We start from the raw sequence: 21,816 nt of genomic DNA on the forward strand, positions 1-21,816 counted from the left end.
CCATGAAAATTGGATAAATTCCAAAATTATTGCCCTCAGTCTTTAAACCAGGATTATCTCCAAGTTAGTTAAACGAGTGGAAAACGTTTCCCTGAGCACTCTGCTCTTCAAACACAGCTGTACGAGACATTTACTGGTGTGTCCTGTTGAGTCAGAACCAATCCACAGCTGATCTTCCAACAGATTTTCAGAGGCAGCAAATTGCACGGAAGGAGATTGTCTATCCTTCTCCTACACAGCAGAGGGCTGGTGGTTTCGAGCCGCGACCTTCAGGACTGCAGTGCAGCTACTTACCACTGGGTCACCGGAGCTCTCGCTCTGGGACAGTAGCAACTGGAAAGACAGGAACCCTAGAGAACCACTGAGGATGTTCATGGGAGAGAACAACTCCAAAAAGGAGAGCGAGCCTGGTTCACAACAGGAAGACTGTCAGCAGTGTCACTGTGTCACTGGATGGGACATGGGGGGACTTGAGTTGGTGGATGTCTTGCTGTGTATATGCTGTTCTCAGCAGCAACAGCAAATTTTATTTTTTTTTTAAGTGCCAGGAGTTACACCCTAGCAGTAGAGGGTTCAGCTGAGGAGCCGTGAGTCAGACGTGGCCCTCCCTGCGATGAGTGGGTGACACTGTCTGGCCTGGACCTCTGGCTCTGGGGACATGCAGCACTGCCCGCCAGGCTCTCAGGCAGGAGGCCAGGCAGCACATGGGGCACCAGGGACTGTGAGCTCCTGGCAGCAGGTAGGGACAGAGCTGTACTGCCTTGTGCTGGGAGGAGTGAGGCTGTCGGAGCTGAGGAGGGCAGCGACTCCAGGCCACATATCTTCCTCTGTACCTAAGTCCCCAACACCACATGGATTATCTGCACCTTTGTCTTTGTGTCTGATGTAGGGCTGAGGGCCCAAGTTCTATAATGTATGTAGATGGTGAACTTGATTGCTGCCCTGACAAAAAAAAAAAAGTAGCACCTGATTCTGACACTGAAAAGGAAGATGGTCCTAGAACTACAGATCCCTGAACGTGCACTTCAGTAATCTCTCAGTTACCAGCCTCTCCCTGGGCTCCTGACCCTTCACGTTCATGGTGGCCATCTCCTTGGCCGCCCTCAATCAGAAGCAATACCGGCCCCTGGTTAATTGAACGCACATGTGTCAAGTGGCACCAAAGAACCCATGACTCACAGGCACTTGATACACTGAGTGATTTTACTGATAAATTATTACGGGAAGTCACACATATCTAATAACAGTAAATTAAAACCAGTGAACAGTGCTACAGGGCCCCTTTTCCTGTCAGATGAATTTGGCGGTGCGTTTCCTGTAAGATGTATGATGGTAGAAACAAGCGAGCTGGACGGATGGGTGCTGGGTCCGGCCATGGAGCATGTCCGGCCGGGTCTCCAGGAGGAAGGGGGGGTGTTCCAGATTTCTGGAGCACTGTGCTCCCGCGTACGTTTATGGAGCACTCACAGTTGAACACACTGTGTAGGTTGATGGGAGACGACTTTAAGAGGTACAGACACCTTCCTCTCCTCAAAGGACCCCTCGATGGACAGGCCGTTACGGACTTGCTGGGGCCTTTCTGTACCTGCCGCTTATCTTCCTGACATAAGCTGCTCATTGTTTCCAGAGGAAAGCTTTTGATGATGGCAGCTGCCAAGGCCTTAATTCGAGTTAAACCCCACTGCTCTCGGTCAGTCCTGACTCCTGGGACCCTCTGGGTTTCCGAGGCTGCACGTGTTAATGGGGGAGACGCCCTAGAAGCAGCTGGTGGGTTTGCACCTCCAGCCCTTCACCTGTGATGCCGGGCACCTCCAGTGATACCTGGGTGCCTCCCGGGATGCTGGGTGCCTCCAGGGATGCCGGGCGCCTCCAGGGATGCCAGGGCGCCTCCAGGGATGCCAGGGCGCCTCCAGGGATGCCAGGTGCCTCCAGGGATGTCGGGGCACCTCCAGGGATGCCGGGCGCCTCCAGGGATGCCAGGGCTCCTCCAGGGATGCCAGGTGCCTCCAGGGATGTCGGGGCACCTCCAGGGATGCCGGGCGCCTCCAGGGATGTCTGGGCACCTCCAGGGATGCCAGGCGCCTTCAGGGATGTTGGGGCACCTTCAGTTGAGTTAGTCCTCCACACCAAGACAAGTGGGGCACTGCCCTAGCATTCAGCAGGGACAGTGCTGTTTGTGGTGTGTTATAAGAGAGGGATGCACATCAAAGAGTCCTCCTTCTCTGACACAGAGACCTCCACCGGCCTCTCTCCAAAGGGGAAAAGTATTTCTTACTGGAATCACTCCGTTCACCCACTGCCAGTTCAAGGAGGTCACTGAAGAAATGCTTCAAGGGCACCCAGTGGGGACCAAGGAGAACTGACTGTCGGAGTCCCGCCGGGCTGGCTTCTGGGGTGACCTCTTGGAGCAAGGTGCAGACGTGGGGTCCCGGGTTCTGGATGAGGACCCTCCAGAGGGAAGCCGGCACTGGCTGCAGTCCATGCCTGCGTGGGGTGCTGGGGATTCCTCCTCCAACATCTAGAAAGGTGTCAACACAATCCAGAGAGGCTGGTGTGTCCCTGGGTTTGGTGCACCAACGGCTTACCCTTGACTCCTACACTAAGAAAGTTGGTAGTTCGAATCCAGCCAGCATCTTCATGGGAGAAAGGCCTGACGATTTGCTTCAATAAAAGATTCCAAACCTCAAACACTCACAGCTGTCGAGTCTGTGGCAACGCATCAGGGTCCGACAGGACAGGGCTGAACTGCCTGTTCCATTGGGTTTCCAAGGCTGTAAACCTTCGTAGGACCAGAGGGCCTGATCTTTTCCCTGCAGTACGGCTAGTGGGTTCAAACGGCTGACCTTGTGGTTAATAGCTCAACCCTGAATCCACTGTGCCACCACGGCTCTTCTCCAAAAAGCAAGCCCTGTGGGAGGTTCAACTCTGACACTTCAGGTCCCCGACTTGGCCACAATGGGGTGGGGCTGGTTCAGGGAGACACGGGGGGGGGGGGGGGTGGGTCCTGTGAGGCTGCACCTCGGGGGAGAGCTAACACTCTGGTTTCCTCCACGGGAGATAAATCAGAGCCGGGGATCTGTGGAGGCTTTCCTGTGAGGTGCTGAGGATGAGGGGGCCAGGAAGAAGACACTGCGGTCCCAGGTGGTGCAGCCACTGAAGGGTCTCTGCGAGTCGCCAGGGTGGAGGCCTCTGGCTTCGTGGCCACGCTCCCGCTGGCTCTGAGCCGTGGGCCAGGCCCTGCTGGGGGAGGGGAGCCGCTCTGGCTGAGAAGGGCTGCAGCTCTGCTAGGCCTGGTCCGTGACGTTACTGACCTGAGCCCAGGCCGGGAAAGCGTCCAGGTGGAAGAGGCTGACGCCCCAAGTGTTGATGGCCACCATCACAATCACCAGGCCAATGACATTGATGCCCAGGCCAGCTTTCACCTGTGGACACATCAGCACATGCCAGTCACCGCCCTTAGACAGCGACACAGGCCCCATGTGGCTCCGTCTGGACCTCACCCAGCTTTGTCCATGGCCTGCCTGCTGCCCTGGCTTGTCCAGTCCCTGCCTGGGGGCTCTAGTGTGCCTTGCACCTGGCAAAGGATGCTGGGAGCCTGGGTTTGAAGGACTGGCCTCCTCTCCGTGTCCTTCTCACTGCACAGGGAGGCCTGTGTCTGTGGCTTGGAACACTGGATCCAAGGAAAGTTGTTGGTGTTAGGTGGCCATCACATCGGCCCTGGGACACTGTGGTTCCACGTGGGACAGGACCAAGCCTGGCTGGCCCTGTGCTATCCTCACAATCTCTGCTGTGCTCAAGTACCACTCCTGTGCCAGTTCATCATGTGGACCCTCTTCCTTTGTCTCTGGCCCATTACTTTACCAACTGCAGTGCTCTCTAGGGACTAGTTCCTCCTACTAACGTGTGAGAGGAAGTTTCACGTAATTTGCGACGCCAAGGGCCCCCACAAAGGTTCTGGAGGAAGTTGCAGGGAACATGGGAGGCGCATCTCACCAGGTCTCCTTACAGCAGGAGCTCGGCAGAGCCTTTAATGGGCTGGTGAGGAGATTCCTGCAAACCCACAGGTGTCTAACCCACCAGCAGGAGGAGGAAAGCTGGGCAATCTCCCAGCTGCTGCTTTACGGCCTCTGAAAACCTGCCAGAGGGTCGGTGCTAGGAGTCAGTGCTGCTGGGTGAGTGAGTGCTGATCTTACGTGAACTCACAATGGGCTTACGCACAGTGGAGACTGCCGATGGCCCAGCGTCAGGCGTGGTTTCTGTGTCGGAACCGGGGTCACTAAGAGTCGGAGTTGACTCGATGGCACCTAACAGCAATAACCGTCTTACATGAAAGGAGCCTGGTGGGACAGTGATTAACTGCTTGGTTGGGCAGTGGTTCGACCCCACCAACTGCTGAGAAGGAGATATGGCAGCCTGCTGTAACGATTGGGAGACGCGACCGATCAGTCCTGTGAGTCCCAGGGAGTCAGCTGATGTAGCTGCCCCCACAACAGCTACCTCGTACAGGAGGACCTCTGGGTGGGGCACACACTGAGCTCAGCCACGGGGATCCACTCAGACTTTCTCCAGACAAAGGCTGGGGAGGGCAGGCCATCGCTATTCCTGAGCCTCACCGACCACCAACTCCTAGTGACCCTACGTGACAGGACTGTATGGAAACTTTATGTTCCTTATGGGAACAGACGGCCTCATCTTTCTCCACAAAGTGGCTGGTGGATTTGAACCACTGAACTTTTGGTTGGCAACCGAGCAACGTTTCATTCTACCACACCAGACCAAGGCACTACTATCAAGCAGCAGCTTGCAGAGGGGGCTGGGCAGAGGAGAATGCCAACTCACCATGTCCTTGATCTGGCAGTGCCCGTAGCTGTAGACGATGGCATTGGGGGGGTTGCCCACGGGCAGCATCACGGCAAAGGAGATGCACATGGTGACAGGGATCAGGGTATAGAGCGGGTTAATGTGCAGTGTCTCTGACTGAGGAGGGAGCAGAGAGAGAACACACGGGTGTGAGGCTGAGGCCACAGTGGGGAGGTGAACACGCACACACACGCATACGCACACACTTCAAAGAAGCCTCGGCATGGCTGGCCCTCCCCGGGCATGTGTGCTGGGCCGTCGGGTCCCTACACAGGAGTGAGATAAGAGGCCACCTGGGGATGTGAGCCCTGGGCTCACACCACACACATGCTTCAGAGCTGCGTTGGCGTGGCTGGCCCTCCAGGGTGACCCCAGTGGGCGAGCTGTGCTCTCTAGTCACCTCCTGGATGGGTGTTTCATATCTGGGTGCTGGTTTTCAAAACTTTATCCTGGAGCTGAGAAATCCCTTCTTCAGACAGAACTCTTATGCGTCAGAACTTGATGGAAGCTGGGTCCCCTCTCTTTGGGGCGCAGAGCTTATGTGTTCTTGGAAAAGTAATTATTGGAACATGGTCTCATCCTCAAGAGACCACATGTTAACTGGCTGAGCTCCCAACCTCACACCACTGAGCACAGGATAGGGCAGGGTTTAGGGTTGTTGTACATAGGGTCGCTATGAGTCTCAGGAAACCTGATGGCACATAACAACAGCAACAGCAACAATAACAACAACAGACCTCAAGAGAACACATTTCTGTTTGTTACTGCCTGCACCCCAAGTGCTAGAGGTTCTTCCCCCCCATTTCCCAGCAGTAGCTGTGCTGTTGGCCATGGCACGGGGAGCCTCTGCTCCAGAGACTCAGAATCCCCTGGCCAGTGACACTGGTTGCAGGTGACAGTGACAGCTGATCTCTGCCATCGCATGTGCTTTGGGGAGCATTTTGCCTCCCTTTCTTGAGGTTACATCCTCAGCCCCCCGCTGGGTCTTAGGAGGGAGGGGTGGAGGCTGACGGTGGGCAGGTGGGGCCCTGGGGCTGTAAGGGCCCCTCATTCATGTCTTTTGTGTCCAGTGCCTCGGGAGTCCTTGTTGGAGATGATGGGTGTGTTTCAATGCCCCTAACCCACGCCTAGTCTTTGGGAAAAGGTGTGCAGAACTGTTGCTCTGATGAGAACGTGGTTATGTATTTACTGCCGGCCCCAGCGAAGCTTCGTTTCTGACAGCAGCGGGAGCACCAGTCGGTATGAGGGAGGCCAGCCGCGGGCCACACACTCACCAGGCTGCACAGGATGGGCAGGAAGATGGTGATGGTGGCCGGGTTGCTCACGAACTCGGTGACAATGGACACCAGGATGCAGGCCAGCAGGGTGATGGCCCACGGGGGGAGGCTGCTCAGGGACAGCATCTGATGGCCGATCCAGGAGGATAGGCCGGAGCTCTGCGCGACAGAGGACGTGACAAGGTGGGGACCGTCCACTGCACAGTTCTCAGACTGGAGCGGGTGGCAGCCGGAAGGAGCCCAGGGACCAGCTGAGTCGTGTCCCTGGCCCCCACTGCGCCTCCCTACTGTATGATGAGGTCATTCTGACAGCCCAGAACATTCTAGGACTGTAAAGCTGGTCTTCGGCTTTCTTGCTCGGTCACCCCCTCCCAGCTCTGGGGTCTTTCCTAGGATGTGGTCAGCCTGGCAGGGTGAGGGGGGCTTTAATCTCTCACATGTTCATAGCTCTTGTAAAGCTGCCAGTGTCCAGTCCTGCCCACTCACTACCCTCCAGACACAGGAAAGGCTGTGGCCAAAGGTGCTGGGAGGGTTTGTGTTTTCTTGGTGCTAAGAGAAGTAGGTTTCAGAAACGGGGTTGAAGGTGGCACGTGACACTATGGAGGACGTGGGTCTCCCCGGCTCAGTGGGCAGTGAGATGCCAGACACTGGAGACGGGCGCTGACTTAAGGTCAACACAGAGTCCAGGCCTATAGTATGTGAATCATAGAAGGGGGCTCTGGTGCCGCTAACACACAGGCTGCACATCTCTGGTGGTTCGAATCCACCAGCTGCTCCGTGGAAAAAGGATGCACTCTCTTCCCATGTGATTTACTGCCTCTGAAACCCACCGGAGGGTCAGCTCTGGGCTGACTCAACACAATGAGTGAGTGTATATTAGACTTCGCTCATGGGACAGTTGGGGAGGAATAGCTGATGGGGCTGGGTGGTGGGCCCCTTATTGCCCTGGGGCTGGGTGGTGGGCCCGCTCCTGGCCTGGGCCTTGGTGATGGACCCCCTCCTGTGGGGGGATGGGTGGTGGGCCCCTCCTGCCCTGAGGCTAGTTTGGTGGGCCCCCTCTTTCCCCAGTGCTGGGTGGTGGGCCCCCTCTTGGCCTGGGGCTTGGTGATGGACCCCCTCCTGTGGGGGGATGGGTGGTGGGCCCTCTCTTGCCCTGGGGCCGGCAGGGTGGCTTCCTTGGGCCCTATCCTGCAGGCCCACTTCCTTCCTGGTCCTCTGGAGAATTTTCCCCACTCAGAGTCTCTGCCCTCTCCTGCTGAGATTTTAAAGACTTGTCAAGGAAGCTGCTGGCAAAGACGGGGCCCCAGAGCAACAGAACACAGGGTACCTTGCTGCCTGAAGCCAGGGCGTAGCCCCCGCCCACCAGGATGACAATCTCCCAGGGCATGGTCTTCTGGAAGTCCTTCCACGTGATGATGGGCTCTGGGCTCAGTGAGTGCCCCTCAGGGTTCCCTGGTCACAGGTAGACAGATAGATACATGTCATGTGACCCCAGGACTTAGGGGACAGCTGGACCCTGGGGAGACCACTGGGTTCCTGGGGTCGGAGTCCTTCAGAGACCTCGAGTTGGGGACCCCTGAACCTGTTCTCACCGTTATCCTTCTTCCTGAAGCTTGGCTTCCGGGCTGGGATCAGGAAGAGCAGGAAGCCGAGGAAGACGGAGACCGTGGCGTCGGTGCGGTAGCCCTTCCTGGCCACGAGAGGCGGAGGAGGGTGCTCAGGGGGCCCTACCTGGGACGTAGGCAGCCAGCGTGGCCGGTGCTTCTCTCTAGGACCTCGTCTAGAGGTGACACATTCTCCCCCCCATGGCCACCAGCTCCCCATGCAGAGCTGGATGGGAGTGGTCAGGTCTAAGGGCAGCTCTGGTGACTGTGGGCACTGGCAGGTAGCCAGGGGGCGGCACATAGTGACCAGGAACAACGAAGGAGATGCCGCCCAGCCCTGCACTCTCCCATGGTCCCTCCCAGATCTGACCCACCGGGTTTTCAGAGCAGATGCCAGGTCCTTCTTCCTGGTCTTAGTGTGACCCACAAGCCTCCCTGACAGATGGGAGGCTGTGTATGACCACACCGGCCGGGAATCAAATCCAAGTCTCTCACATACAAAGTGAGGCACTGACACCCCCTTTCCCAGTCTGTAGCTTCCCTCCGAGTGGCCTTTTGGAAGGCCCGAGTATCCACCGGCTTCTGATGTCCGTGAAGGGACACAGGCTGTCCCCTGAAGGACGTGAGTGAGGAGCTCGCTCCTGACAGGACTTACTTCTCAAAGAAGGAATCCCAGCCGGGGACGAAGCCGGGCTCCCGGGTGAACCACAGCACGGTCATCAGGACAAAGAAGAAGCCGGTCACCATCTCAGGGTAGCTGGGGGGAACAGAGACACCCTCCAGCATTAGGGCCTCTGGGCCTTTCCTCTTTGCCTCGCGGGGTGCCAGGCACTTGGGTGCAGATGTGACTCACTGTCCCTGCTCTGACACTGTGGGTGACCTTCACAGAAGGTTCCAGTGAAGAGGACTGATATTGTGCTGCGGACACAGTGCAGTGGCCACGGCCAGGGGAGAAGGAGTGTGTGTGTGTGTGTGTGTGTGTGTGTGTGTGTGTGTGTGACACGGATACAGCACTATGTGTGTGGAAAGTGATCCTAAATGTGGGAATGAGGTGGGCACCTGCCAATGCTGGGCTTGGGGTGGCCCCGGTGAGGCCGTCTAACTGCAGGCCCTGGAGCCTGGAGAACGTCACCATGTGGCACCAGGACACAGCCAGGAGAGCGCACAGTGCTTCCCTCATGAACGATGAGGAGGCCTCGATGTCGGTGACATTCCCCAGGGCTGAGTCCAGGAGTCCAGGCCACCCTTGGACAGACTGCAGGCTCAGTTCCAGCACCCCACAAAGCCCACATGGGAGTGAAGAGAGCACGTGGATTCCTTCCTTCTCAGGTGCCTGACAGTGAGGCTGACATCCTATCTCCTGCTGCTGAGTTGATGCTGACTCACTGCACCCCCACAGGGCTTCTGCCTTTCTCCATGGAGCTGTGGTGGATTTGAACCGCTGACCTTTCACTCAGCAGCATGACACAAAACACACCGGGCCACCAGAGCATCTTACATGTCAACGCGAGATGATAGTCTACTAAGTGTGCAAACAACATGAGGGAAAAGCGTGCAAGGTTGTGAGAATGAGCAGAGTGTCAGAGAGACAGGAAGCCAGTGTGTGCTGGGGACGGGGGTGCCGTAGACTTGTCCAACAAGGGCCAGCACAAGCCTCCAATTTGTTAAAAAATGCGCATCTGTGATGCATGATAAAGTGAAGTGTGCCTGTATGTTGAAATGGGTGCATCCAGCGATAAGTATGTTTCCAAGGAAGAAACAAGGGCCCAGGGCCATAGGGATCATGCTAAGTGAAAAGGGGGAGATATAAAACCATGTTCAGCATGGACGGAATTGTATAAAATGTGTACAATTGTGCCCAAAACCGTGGACAGGCAGCACATCATGCTAAAGTTTGCAGGCTGCGCTGGGATGCTAGCAGTACAGGTAACCCGTGGTCTTACTTCTGCTTTTCTACAATGGATGTGTATTCCTATCACTAGAAAGGTACAAATACACTTAATGCCTGGACCCTTTATCAGTGAAAGCTGCCCAGGCCAGCTGCTGGAAGAAAGCAGTAAGCAGGTGCCCACCCACCAAATGGACTCATGGTGCCCCGTGTGCGTCAGAGTAGAGCCTCGCTCCACAGGGTTCCCGTGGCTGATTTTGAAAACCAGGTCTTTTCTTCTGCGGAGCCTCTGAGTAGACTCAAACCGGTAACCTTTGGGCTGAGGACCAAGAGTGCTAACCGGTCACACCACCTCAGGCTCCATCGACTTCCAGAAAAGGAAAACTGCCCTAGGTGGGAGGGAGCTCTGGTGGTGGTTCAGTGGTAAGGAGTAGTGCTGCCAACCCAAAGGCACGAGGTTTGAATCCATCAGCTGCTCCAAAGGAGAAAGGTGGACAGTTGCCTCTGAAAACCTTCTAGAGGGTCAGCTGTGAGTTGGTTCTGACGTGACAGTTCACAACAACAATGACAACACTGGACAGGGTTCTGGGTCACTGTGGACCAGCTGACCGGAATGGCTGAGGACTGGTGAGTGATAGGGGGTTACGCGGGAGGTCTTGTCTCATGAAAGAGCCCAGCACATTCCACGCTGGTGCAGAAGCTGCCCCCTTCACCCACTCAGAATGGACCAGAGAAGGAACCAGCGTAGGAAGGGCAGCCCCCGAGATCCAGCCTGGGCCGACCCTGGCATTCGCCAGCACCCTCTGAATGCTGGGCTCCCGTCTGTGGAAGATGACCTTCCTGAGGCCATCCAGCACCAGGCGGGGCCTGCCTCGCCCGGGAGGGCAGCCGAGTGGTGGTCCTACCTGATGTCACCCAGCTTCTCGTACTCCGCCTGGATCCTCTTCTCCGACAGCTCTTCCCGCCTGGTCTTCTTCTTCTTGCTCAGAGAGCAGGTCTCTTTAAAACTGGGAAGGGAGAATGAGCACAGGAGGTAAGAGAGCGCCTTCTGAGGCCTGGAGGAGATCAGACGCTACTGAAGTGATAAACTCTGCTGCCTGAGACCACTTCCCTCTCCACGCCCGCCCTCTGCCGCTCCACCTCACTGTGCACACGACCTTTATAAATGAAAGAGCACTAATTATGCTCCAATGTAGACTTTTTTTGAAACTGGTCCTCTAATTAATGAGCTCTGGTGGCTTGGTGGTAAGGAATTGAGCTGCCAACCCAAAGGTACAAGGTTCAAATCCACCAGCTGCTCAGTGAGAGCAGGATGGGCAATCTCCTCCCATGTGATTTACAGCCTCTGAAAACCTGCTGGAAGGTCAGCTATGAGTTGATTCTGACCTGACTGTATACAACAGTAACTGAAGTTGAATTGAGTGTAGCTTTTCAGTGGAGAGTTTGCAGGGAAGAGTCAAGTTCACGGATGGCTAGAGTGATGACCCTGAGAGGCCAGCTCCCATCCAGCCCTGTCCAGTTCAGTGCACTGCATCAGTGGCAGATGTTCTTGGAGGAGAGTCCCCCGAGGTCACTACACACCTGCATGTCCTCTTGCTTATCCCTCACTGAGTCGGGACTTACTTGCAGCCCAGAAACAGCCAGTGCATCCAGAACCAGCTGACCACCAGCGTGATGAGCGAGATGGGGAAGCTGAAGAGGAACCACGTCCCGAAGTTGACCACCTCTGCGGCTGGATACTGGCTGGAGGGCAGAGAACCAGGCCAGGGGTTAGAAAGAGGGTTTCCCTGTGACATCTGGAGGAATAAGGGGGACGTGCCTATGAAGACGCACAGCAGGGCTGAGGGGAGGTAAAATAACAGTGTCCGGACACGATGACACATTGGGAGACACGTGACCTCGAGCTCAATTACTGGACAGCTGGCAGGAAAGCCCAGCAAAGAGGCAGGAAGTAAAACCAAAAAAGCATCTAAGCAATTGACATTGATAATGACACCAGTATATATGCCTGGTGGCACAAAGGGTAGAACCATCAGCTGCTAACTCAAAAGCTGGTGGTTCTAATCCACCCAGTGACGGGAGAAAGAGCTGGTGCTTCCCTAAAGATGAAATCCACTGCTGTTGATTGGACTGACTCATAGAAACCCTGCAAGACAGACAGACTGCACCATGAATTTTCCACGGCAGGGACCTTACAGACGCAGATGGCCTCATCTGTTTGCTGTAGAGAGGTGTGGGGCTTGAACCATCAAGCTTTCTGGGCCCCTGTGCAGGGTAAGTGCACACTCTGAAGGGCCAACTGCATGCTATGGACTGAATTATGTCTTCCCAAATGGTGTGTTAAAAATCTTGCCCTTGTGGAAAAGCAGCCCTGGGCGAGCAGAGGTTAAACACTTAACTGATAACCGAAAAGTCACAGGTTCAAACCCAATAGCCTTTCCTCTCTGCAGAAGCAACACATGACACTCTGCTCCCATAAAAATGTCACAGCCTTGGAAACGTTGTGGGGCGCTCTGCTATGTCTCATAAGGTCACTATGAGTTGGCACTGGCTCTGTATACGTGTGGATATAATCTGATTTGGGAATAGGGTTTCCTTTGTCGTGTTAACGAGGCTCTAACAGTGCAGGGAGTGTTGTAAGCCTGTTAGTCACCTTTGAGCAATAAGAAGAGCTGATTGGGTAGATGTGGGAAGCCAAACTTCAAACTATTAATGATAAACCAAATGCTGTATCAGGATATGAGGGAGGTGCAGACACAAGCTGCAATTCCCCCTGAGACAGGTCACAGGGGTTAAGCACCAAAGCAGACCTTAAGCGGTTTCACAATTCTTGGATTGTATTTGCTAACCCCTCCCCCCTGAGTCAAGCATAAGGTTTTCAATAGAAAGAGCTTAGCTTCATTTGCATAGAATTCTCTTTGTGATTTGCTCTCTAGCAATTTTTAATAATGACATAGGAAAGCTGGGTTTGGAGCTTCAGTTTTTGGAGCTGTTTGCCCCCTGCTTTACGCTCTCTGTTTTCCCCTCCATTCTTGGTGTCCCATTTAATTCTTTATTCTATACCCTCAGCCAACAACAGGTAGAGAGAGTGACACACATGAGGAAGGGGTGGATTGCCAAGGACCAGAGAAGAGAAGCTAGATACACAAGGATCTCCTCCCAGAGTGGGCTGAGGACCCTTCCCCTGAAGCTGGCACTCTGAATTCAGACTTCTAGTCTCTGCTATGGACAGTGTTTGGTGGAGCTTCCAGTTGTGAAATAGGTTGGGAAGCAGGAATGGCATCTGCTCCCTAAAACACATGCCTCTGGAAAGTCTATGAACTTGGAGAAACAACGATAGCTGTGGAAAGGCATCTTCAGTTCATGGAGTCACGATGAGTCAACTTCGACTCAACGACAATCAACAACAACAACAACAGTCTCCTAAACTGTGAGGAAATACACTTCTTTTTTTTTGTGTGTGTACCATCAAATCATATTCTTACCAGTAGAGGAGGAGATTGCCCCTCCCTCTCCAGCACAGCATCTGGTGGATTTGAACCACACACCTCTGGGATTGAGTGCAGCTTCTTGCCACTAGGCCACCAGAGCTCCCTGAAATACACTTCTGTTTGTTAAAGCCACCCACCTGTGGTATTTCTGTCAGGACAGCAGTGGAAACAAGACACCAAGGCACAAGTAAGCCACTTACACAGTACATGTATCACTGCACCACCAAGAGGTGACTAAGGGAGTATAGCATGGCCTGACCACACCATGAACTGGACACTCAGGGCCCTGTGGACCGAGATGATATGAGGGTGAGGGGATGGGGAGGCTTAAGGTCAGGGGATGAGGTCCACCGAGCTCACTGGTATGTCCCTCAACTACATCCCTCCCTCATTCCCACCATCTCTCCTTCTCTGAACGAAAATGGTACCCATTCTGCACATAATTAAGTGACCTTCCCTACTGTGGAGTTAAAAGAGAATGTGACCAGTGGTTGAGCTAAGACATAGTTAACTTACAAACAGAGGGGGGTGCCTTAGACCACTTGGGCATCCCGGTAACTGGAAAACCTGCAGGTAGGTTGATAACAGTTTTGGTAACAAGAAAACCTGCCAACTTGCTGGAACAAAGCCTTTACAATAAGACTCTGAGTAAACAATGGGGACATGCCCCTTGTGATCTGCAGGTAAATGTTTATACCAGGAGAAAGCTCTTGAGGAAATATTTATACTCCCAGCTATAACTGCTACCATCTGTTTAATGACATATTGTTAATCATTTGAAGATTTTGTTTAAAAGCTTTGCTTGTGCTGATTAAAAAATCATGTAAGATTCTCGAGTCTATCATCCCTTGCTTCCCAACTATTCTACGTCTTTCATTTCTTAAGTCTTTCTGATTCCTCACTCTCGGACCTGTTGTAGAGCTGGTCTCTACACGCTCCCTTCCATCAGTTCTTACTTTCCAGTGACATCACTCCATCCACCATCCCTCCCCCCAAAAGCTTTAATCTTCCTTCCAGCTGGATCCTTCGATCCTCATTTCAACATCTCTCATCTTGAAGACCGCTCTTCCCTTAATTTGCTCTCAGAATTTCAACGGTAATCGAGCTGGGGCACTGGATGGCAACGATGCCACCTCTCCGTCTTCCTCCTCTATCTCATCAAGATGGACCTGAGGCACCAAACCGCGATGATCCATCTCTCTGCGTCCTCCTTGCCATCTCCCTCCTCAGTCTCGGACATCTGCCCACTTTCCCCACTTCCGGACTGAACTGCTCTGGCCGAGGTCCCCACTGACCTCCTGGCCTAAGTCCCTGCTGTCCTCTGAAGCACCACCTCTCTCAGGCACAGTTTGGTTTGCTCGGGCAGTGCCTTTCAACATCTTTCTGGGACGATTTTCTTCCCTTGGGTGACATGACACCAGGTTTTCCTGGATGTCCACCTTCCCTGTCTACTGCTATTTTTAGTTTCTTCTTCTTGTCCTTGATCTAAAGGCTTCAGCTCATGTTTGCATTTTCCGGCTTATTCTCCATATACTCCCTGGTCAGCCACAGCTTCAAGGACCAGATGCCACCAGGATGGACAGCCATCTAGCATGTGGGGCCCAGGGTACAGTGGGAATGTGGGGGCCCAGGGTACAGTGGGAATGTGAGGTCCCTTGTTCAAAGATAATTAAGAATTTCAAGACAGGGGTGAGGGTGCACAGGGCCCTGTGGGACTGCACAAGTGGAATGACCAGAGCACAGTCTTACCTGCCATTGACCCCAAGTCCCATCAAGAATGGGCTTCCACAGCTGACCGTCTCACTCTCTGCTTGAGATTCTCCAGAGGCCTCGAGGGTGACATCCGAGTGGCCCCCTGGGCCTCCCAAGGCCTCTGTGGTCTGCCCTCTACTTCTGTCATGGCGGCAGGTGTGTTGTGCTCTCTGACTCTGAGCCTCGCTAGGCCCTGTTGTCTTTCTCTGGAAACTCTCCTTGTGAACTGTGCTCACCTCTGGGGTTCCTCTCCATCCCTCACTTCTTCCCAACACACTGGGGGAGTGCGCCTGGCTGCACATGTCTCGCAGGCTCCACCCACTTACCTGTAACATTCTGATCATCTTCCAGTACAAAACCTCCCTACTGCCCCACTGTCCCACTATCCTCCACACCTGGTCCAGTGGGACATGGTCAGGAACACAGCCTTAGTCACCCTTTCAGCCTGGAACTAAATTCCCTTGTGCGGTCAACCTTAAGTCAAACAATAGACAGGCTTGTAAGGTGCCCAGTAACATCAGAGAGGAACACACTCTTTAGATGAGTCAACCGTATGAGACCGAAAGGACAGCTTTCATCCGGGGGTAGAGCCCAGAACCCTAGTGGCCAGTCTTCAGGTGACTGCTGCTAATTCAAAGACTGCACTTCTCTGGCAGTTCAAATCCTCCAGGAGCTCCGTGGGAAGAAGATGGACAATCCCCTTTTCTATGACTGACCTTAAAAACCCCATAGAGAGTTAGATATGAGTTGGTTCTGACTTGACAACAGTATGAGAGAGCGCTCAGAAGGCAGGAAGGAGTATGAGAGAAGGATGAATGGAGACAAGACTCACAGGGAGGAAGTAGGGAAAGTTCTAGTATAATATGGAAATTTGCCATCATTGTCAGAAAGGAGAATGTGTACAAAATGATTCAATGGGAAACCAATTTTTTCTGGGCTGCCAAAAGAACAAACAGAGGTACACCTATGTTCATAGCAGCATTATTCACAATAGCAAGAACACAGAAGCAGCCCAAATGCTCATCAACAGACTAATGGATGGAGAAATTGCGGTATATTCACACAATGGAATACTATGCAGCACTCAGGAGCAATGGTTTTGTAAAATAGTATATACTGGGAGAGACTGGAGAGCATTTTGCTGAGTGAACTATTTCAGTCACAAAAGAACATATACTGTGTTCACTACTGTGAAAATAGGAGGATAACTGAGAAAAAGAGGGATAAATGTTTAAAACGGAAAGGAAAAGAGAAGATGGGAAAAGAGAAGGGGGAAGATCACGGGGACAGCAAAGGTTAGTGGATGAAGGGGGGTGAAGTAATGGGAAAGGTTCAATGGTGGATGGAAGGATAGGGGATAACAGGCACAGAGCAGCGGTAATTAGATATAAAACATAAAGAATATGAATGATTGTATAAAACTTGAAGTACATGTATAAAACACAATGTATATGAATGATTACATGCAAACCAATAGAAAGTTTACATAAAGAACAAACAGATATGCCTTGGATGTCTTGGAGAAGGTGCAGCCAGAGTGCTTCTTGGAAGCAAAGGTGATAAAGCTTCATCTCACCTACTTTGGACATGTTGCTCAGAGAGGCTATTCCTTGGAGAAGGACTTCATGCTTAGGAAGGTGGAGGGGTCAGTGAAAGAGAGGAAGACCCTTAACCACGTGTATTGACAGCGACTGCTCCAATAGGCTCATGTGTGCCAGTGATTGTGAGGACGGCACAGGACAGGACAGGGTTCTATAGGGTCACTATGTGTTATACTCGACTCGATGGCACCTAACAACAACAACAACTACAACACCATCATGACATCAAGTTAAACGAAGCTGGCAGGCAGCGCGCAGGACCTACTTGTTGAAGTGCTCCAGGAAGATGAGGCTGGTGGAGGTGCCGATGATGGTGGTCAGACCCCCGATGGTGGCTGCATAGGAGATGCTCAGGGACAGGCACTTGCAGATCATCTGGTCATGCTGGGACCTGTACTTCTTGCTCAGCTCCTGGGTCCGGGGGCCGTGGCTCAGGACAAGCCGCTGCTCCTGTGGGAGAACAGCGACTGAGCCCAGCCTGGCCCCTGGTGCCCAGCGTGGACACTGACGCCCAGCCTGGCCACTGGCGCCCAGGGTGGACACTGGCGCCCAGCGTGGACACTGGCACCCAGCCTGGCCCCTGGCGCCCAGCGTGGACACTGGCGCTCAGCCTGGCCCCTGGCACCCAGCGTGGACACTGGCGCCCAGCCTGGCCACTGGCGCCCAGTGTGGATGGGGCAGCAGTGCCGAAAGATGAACTGCCAGCTCGCGTTCTGCCAGGCACCAATGTGAGCACACCTGTGTGCATCTGTTTCTTCCATAAACTGGGGAAAGAGCACCTCCTTCCCTGGCTGTTGTGAGAACAGATGAAGTAACAATCGCCTTAGGTGGGAGCCACCCGAGTCCATCGGCAGATGAGCGAATGGACAGCGAGGGTTCTGCCGCTCCTGTAGGAGCTCTGGTGGCGCAGTCCCTATGGAGTTGGCTGCTTACTGGAAGGCTGTGCCTCTCCAGCAGTTCAAAGCCCCCAGCGGCTGTGGAAAGACGGGCAATCAATCTCGTGTGAAAGGGAATCTGATGCAGGGTCAGAGGTGAGTCGGTTCCGACTCGACAACAATGCGAGTTAAATAGAGAGAGAGATTTGTGTAATAGGGTGTTACCCAGCTGTAACAAGAAATGAGGCTCAAACACACACTGCAATGTGTGTGACCCTTGAAGAAGTCAGGCTCTGTGGAATAAGCCCCACACAAGAGGAAAGTGTATCATTCCATGTGTGTGAATGCCTTCTCTCTCACTACTGACTCATGATAAGCGGGAAATTTGAATCACAGACCTTTAGGCTGACAGTCCGACACCTATAGTACTACATGCCGTGGACAGTACCAGGGAGTCCCTCTTGTGCTCATCCACAGTCCTCTGGTCTCAGGATGCCCCAGGATCTGCAGTGTCTGTCCCTGAAGCTCCTTTGAGGGGTAGGATGGAAACTGTGACCTCTATCACACCTTGGCCTTTACAGATGAGGTCTGGAAGCCCAGCAGGTGGAAACGGGGTGCTGAATCTTCAGGGCACATGCTCTCCACACTAGTGCTCCCTGATCCAGCCTGGGCCCCCACAATGGCAAGGAGCTGACTCAAAGTCCCATTACCTGAGGCGAGGGTGGCTTCTGGCCCTGAGGGGCTGCTGCAGGTATAGGGCTGGTGATCGTGGGCACACCATTCAGGTTCTGTGGAGACAAAGATTCCCAGCATGGCATCAGAAAGAGGATGTGGGGAGTGGCCTGGGATATGTCACATACCACTCTTGTGCCACCCCACACCTCAGCTCTGAGTCAGAGTCAGGGGGGCGTGTGCTGGCATCTGGGGCTCCTGTGGCCATCTTCACAGGGGCCCCGAATAGAACCTGTCCTGACAGAAGAGACTGGCTGGCTGGCATTTCATGAGCTAAGGGAGAACACTTGATTTCCATTTAATACTCCCTAAATTAAAACTATCACAACACACAGGGCCTGTTTCATTGGCCTTTGTCCCCCCCTGAAGAGACGGGAAACCAACTTGGATGTGGGATGTGGGGTGTGGAACGTGGAGTGCGGTGAGAGCAGTGTGAACTCTGGTTTCCTCTCAAAGGTGCCCATTTTACGGTTGGTTTTGTCAGTAGAATTCCCTCTAAGAGGAATCCTAGGCTGGCTCCACGCTCCCATCTGTGTGGACATCCAAGTATGGTTTCGGAAGGACAGCAGCCTGGGCTCTTGGGGCTGAAATGGCCCTCAGGCTAAGTGAGGGACACACAGGCTCTGGGGAGCCCACTGCCCTCATGATGCAGGTTCTGAGCTGCGTGACACTTGCTGAGGCCTATGGGGGCCTGCTGAGTTTGGGCTGAAGGATCAAGAGAAAACTTTGGTTGGTGATCTTGCCCATAGGGGTCACATGACTAACCCAAAGGAACCTAAAAGGACTTCCTAATGGTCCCAAAGTCCCTGAGAAGCCCCAGGCCTTACCTTGTTCACCTGAGAAGTGATGCTGGCTGTGGAGGTTCTGGAAGGAAGCAGAGGAGAGGACAATCAGCCCCATGAATCCCACCCACACCTCACACATGTCAGTGGACGAGAAGTGGTTTAGCTTTTATAGACTCCTGCTTTCTGGCCTAGAGAAAAGGCTGACCAAGCGGATTCTTCTGTGCTTTCTGAGCTTCTAAAAGGACTGAGGGAGCTGGGTTGTCTCCTGGGGTGGAGGCGGCATTCACTGAAGTAACAACAGCGCCTTTACAGCTAGGGGTGCTGGGGACCTAATTCGGGTCTTTAGCCCTCACGACACAGTCCTCCAGGCAGTATGAGGTGGATGTGTGGAGGCCCTGTTCACAGGATGAGGGGAGGCTGTGTCAGGGACACAGGAGGGCAGGAGAGGGGCCCACAGAAGCCTTCCTGGCTGAAGGGACTCATCATCTCTCAAAGAAGGAGAAACCCAGGAAGTGCTTCTCTCAGGAGACAGAGGACGGAAGGTGGAAGTCAAAGGAGAACAAGAATGCAGGAAGGATTTCTCATGGGCAACTTTACCTTAGGAGGTGACAGATAATTGGCCCCACTAGCTGTCGGTCCCTTGCATTTGCCCTGAGTACAAGGATGAAGAGAATCTGACTACCAGAAGTACTAAGAAGAAATGTTCCGTGAATGCTTCCTGTTTTGTCTTCATCCTAAGGACAGTGTGTATGAGGAACACACACTTTCTAAAGACAAGTGAGGGGGTTAAACTTGAAGCCTTAACCTTTGCCCCACTGCCAAAGCTTTGTCAGGGGAAAATAAGAAGCTGATGCACTTCAGAGGGATCAGTTCTTCAGAAGAAGTTCTTGTCTGGAAGGAGACTGCTGTAAAATTTCCACTCTCTCCTCCTCAAACTCCTGAGACAGTATGTGTGAGAAGAGCACCACATTCCCAAACAGCTAACCACCTCCCAGCATGAAGGGTGATGAGAGCTCCAGGGAGAACTCAAGCCGCTTCCTTTGGAGTTCAGGGACACATCAGGCTGAGAGGACAGTGAGAGGAGAAAAGCCAGTGAGAGCAGTCATCCTGGAAGGCCCTGCCTCAGAGGCAGAGCATCCCTAGTACAAAGAGACTGAGAGGTCAACCGCCTGAACACAGAACATTCTAGAGAGATCACAAACGTAGTGTGTTCTCCTCAAGGGGGATCCCATGGAATCCTGATGGCAGGTGCCCCCCTAGTGAAGGCGCTGTGGTCTGAAAGCCAGACTCAGGAACACTAACGCCAGATGATACTGCTTTTCTGCTACCCACAGTCAACCCTCATGCTGGAGAAGTCAGCAGCAGGCAGGGTGCGGAGGAAGAGTTCATTCCCTTCCCCACTTCTGTCCACCCTCTGGGGCTGCAGGCCTGGGTTTGGGGCAGGGAGCGGACAGGCAGCCGTGGAGAGGACGACTAGATGGTAGACCGAAGGCTTGACAGCAGTCGGGACTGAGCGGATGTGTCTGCAAGGCAGATCGTGCTAACCCCACGAAGAACCACGAGGTGGGAGGGAAACGTTACACACTTTGCTTGAAGGCAGCAGTGGGGAAAGTCAGGTCCCATCAGCCTCACACTGGGGTCAGCCCATTGTTCATGCTTGATGCACTCAACTCGGATCTCTACTTTTCATGAAAAGGGCAAAGTGTAAAACTGAGTAAGTGTAAAATCCAACTTTTCCATGTGTAATACTGTCCGTGGAAAACCTTGCAGGCCATATGTTGACGTAGATTCTCCCTCGGAAGTGAGCGTTAATGGCTGCACTTCACAGCAATATTGGGCCTACAGCTCCCCTCTCCCAGGAGTTTCTTTCTCACTGGTTGGTCTCAAATTTCTGTCACTCCATTTTTCTTCACCACACCTAAGAAGACCACATGCTGTAAGCACACATGTATCATCTAGAAAATTCCTTGTGGTCCTCAACACCTTTCCAGTAACATTTATTGAGTGGGCATTTCTTGATTAATGCACTAAAGGTGTTATTTCCCTAAGAAGGACATCAGTTCTATTTGGCAGATGCCTGGGTAATTCATGTGTCCCCTTCCTTGTCACGGCTATATCTTGGGGTTTAGGGAGCCACCCTCAGATCTTGGCCAGTGGCTCCCAGGGCTAGAGAAGATTGGAGGGAGTGGTGGGGTGGAAAGACGGAGATCGTGATCCATCCATCTGAAAGCGTCATTTATGAGTTTGGGTGCCATCTTTTCGGACTTCTCTAGTGGATCCCAGGAGACTCTTTGTGGGAGGGGGACATACTCACTCTTCATTGACAAAGATGAGCTCCAGAGAAGGCTGGTTGTTTTCATCCAGACCTACAGCAGCAAAGGGAAGTGGGGAGTGAGGGAGGGAGGAGACACAGAGTTGGGGAGAAGGGCTGGGGCTCGGGGCTGTGGGGAGGATAAGAAGCAGTGTATGAAGACTTGCTGAGGGCTCGCCAATGGGCCTGCCCCTCCCCTCGGCTCTGGAGATGAGCATAGACAGAGCCAGGGCTTTGTGGAAACACCGGAGCAGTGGTGGTGTTGAAAAGTGAGGGAGGGTGGGGAGTTGGGAAGGGGGTCTGAGGCAGGGTTTGGTGACAGGGCTGTTCCAGGATGGAGATGAGAAAGAAGGAGGGGAAGGGTGGGTGGGGTGGGGGCTGTGGGCACAAGGCCTAGAGTTGAAGACAGTACTGATAGGCTCGGCTTCCTCGGCGCTGGTGCTCTCGGCTGCGAGCTGCTCCTCCTCGGTGCCCACCAGCTCCTGCAGCACAGCTTCCACGATGGGCATGACCATGGCGGTGGTGGACGTATTGGACAGCCACATGGACAGCAGCGTGGTGCAGCTCATGAAGCATAGCAGCAGCCTGGGCGACAGGCCAGCAAGTCAAGAGGGGGTTACAGAGAGAGAGAGAGAGAGAG

The 21,816-nt window shown here is 53.5% G+C and overlaps 1 protein-coding gene across 1 annotated transcript in view; it reads right to left on the reverse strand.

Annotated features, from left to right (window-relative positions):
• Positions 1-3,284: 3,284 nt before the first annotated feature.
• Positions 3,285-21,816, reverse strand: part of SLC13A4 (solute carrier family 13 (sodium/sulfate symporter), member 4) — a 45,701-nt gene continuing 27,169 nt past the window's right edge. The window contains exons 4-16 of the mRNA XM_006887148.1: positions 21,589-21,761; positions 21,180-21,231; positions 18,908-18,944; positions 18,059-18,136; positions 16,739-16,923; positions 11,253-11,372; positions 10,535-10,636; positions 8,397-8,498; positions 7,730-7,827; positions 7,465-7,589; positions 6,135-6,296; positions 4,840-4,977; positions 3,285-3,422 (exon numbers count right to left, since the gene is read on the reverse strand). Of these exons, the coding sequence (XP_006887210.1) occupies positions 3,285-3,422; positions 4,840-4,977; positions 6,135-6,296; positions 7,465-7,589; positions 7,730-7,827; positions 8,397-8,498; positions 10,535-10,636; positions 11,253-11,372; positions 16,739-16,923; positions 18,059-18,136; positions 18,908-18,944; positions 21,180-21,231; positions 21,589-21,761 (1,510 nt within the window). The remainder of the gene's footprint in view (positions 3,423-4,839; positions 4,978-6,134; positions 6,297-7,464; positions 7,590-7,729; positions 7,828-8,396; positions 8,499-10,534; positions 10,637-11,252; positions 11,373-16,738; positions 16,924-18,058; positions 18,137-18,907; positions 18,945-21,179; positions 21,232-21,588; positions 21,762-21,816) is intronic.

Source organism: Elephantulus edwardii, unplaced genomic scaffold, assembly GCF_000299155.1.
Source record: "Elephantulus edwardii isolate Elephantulus edwardi_28Jun2011 unplaced genomic scaffold, EleEdw1.0 scaffold00055, whole genome shotgun sequence".
Lineage (NCBI taxonomy): Eukaryota > Metazoa > Chordata > Mammalia > Macroscelidea > Macroscelididae > Elephantulus > Elephantulus edwardii.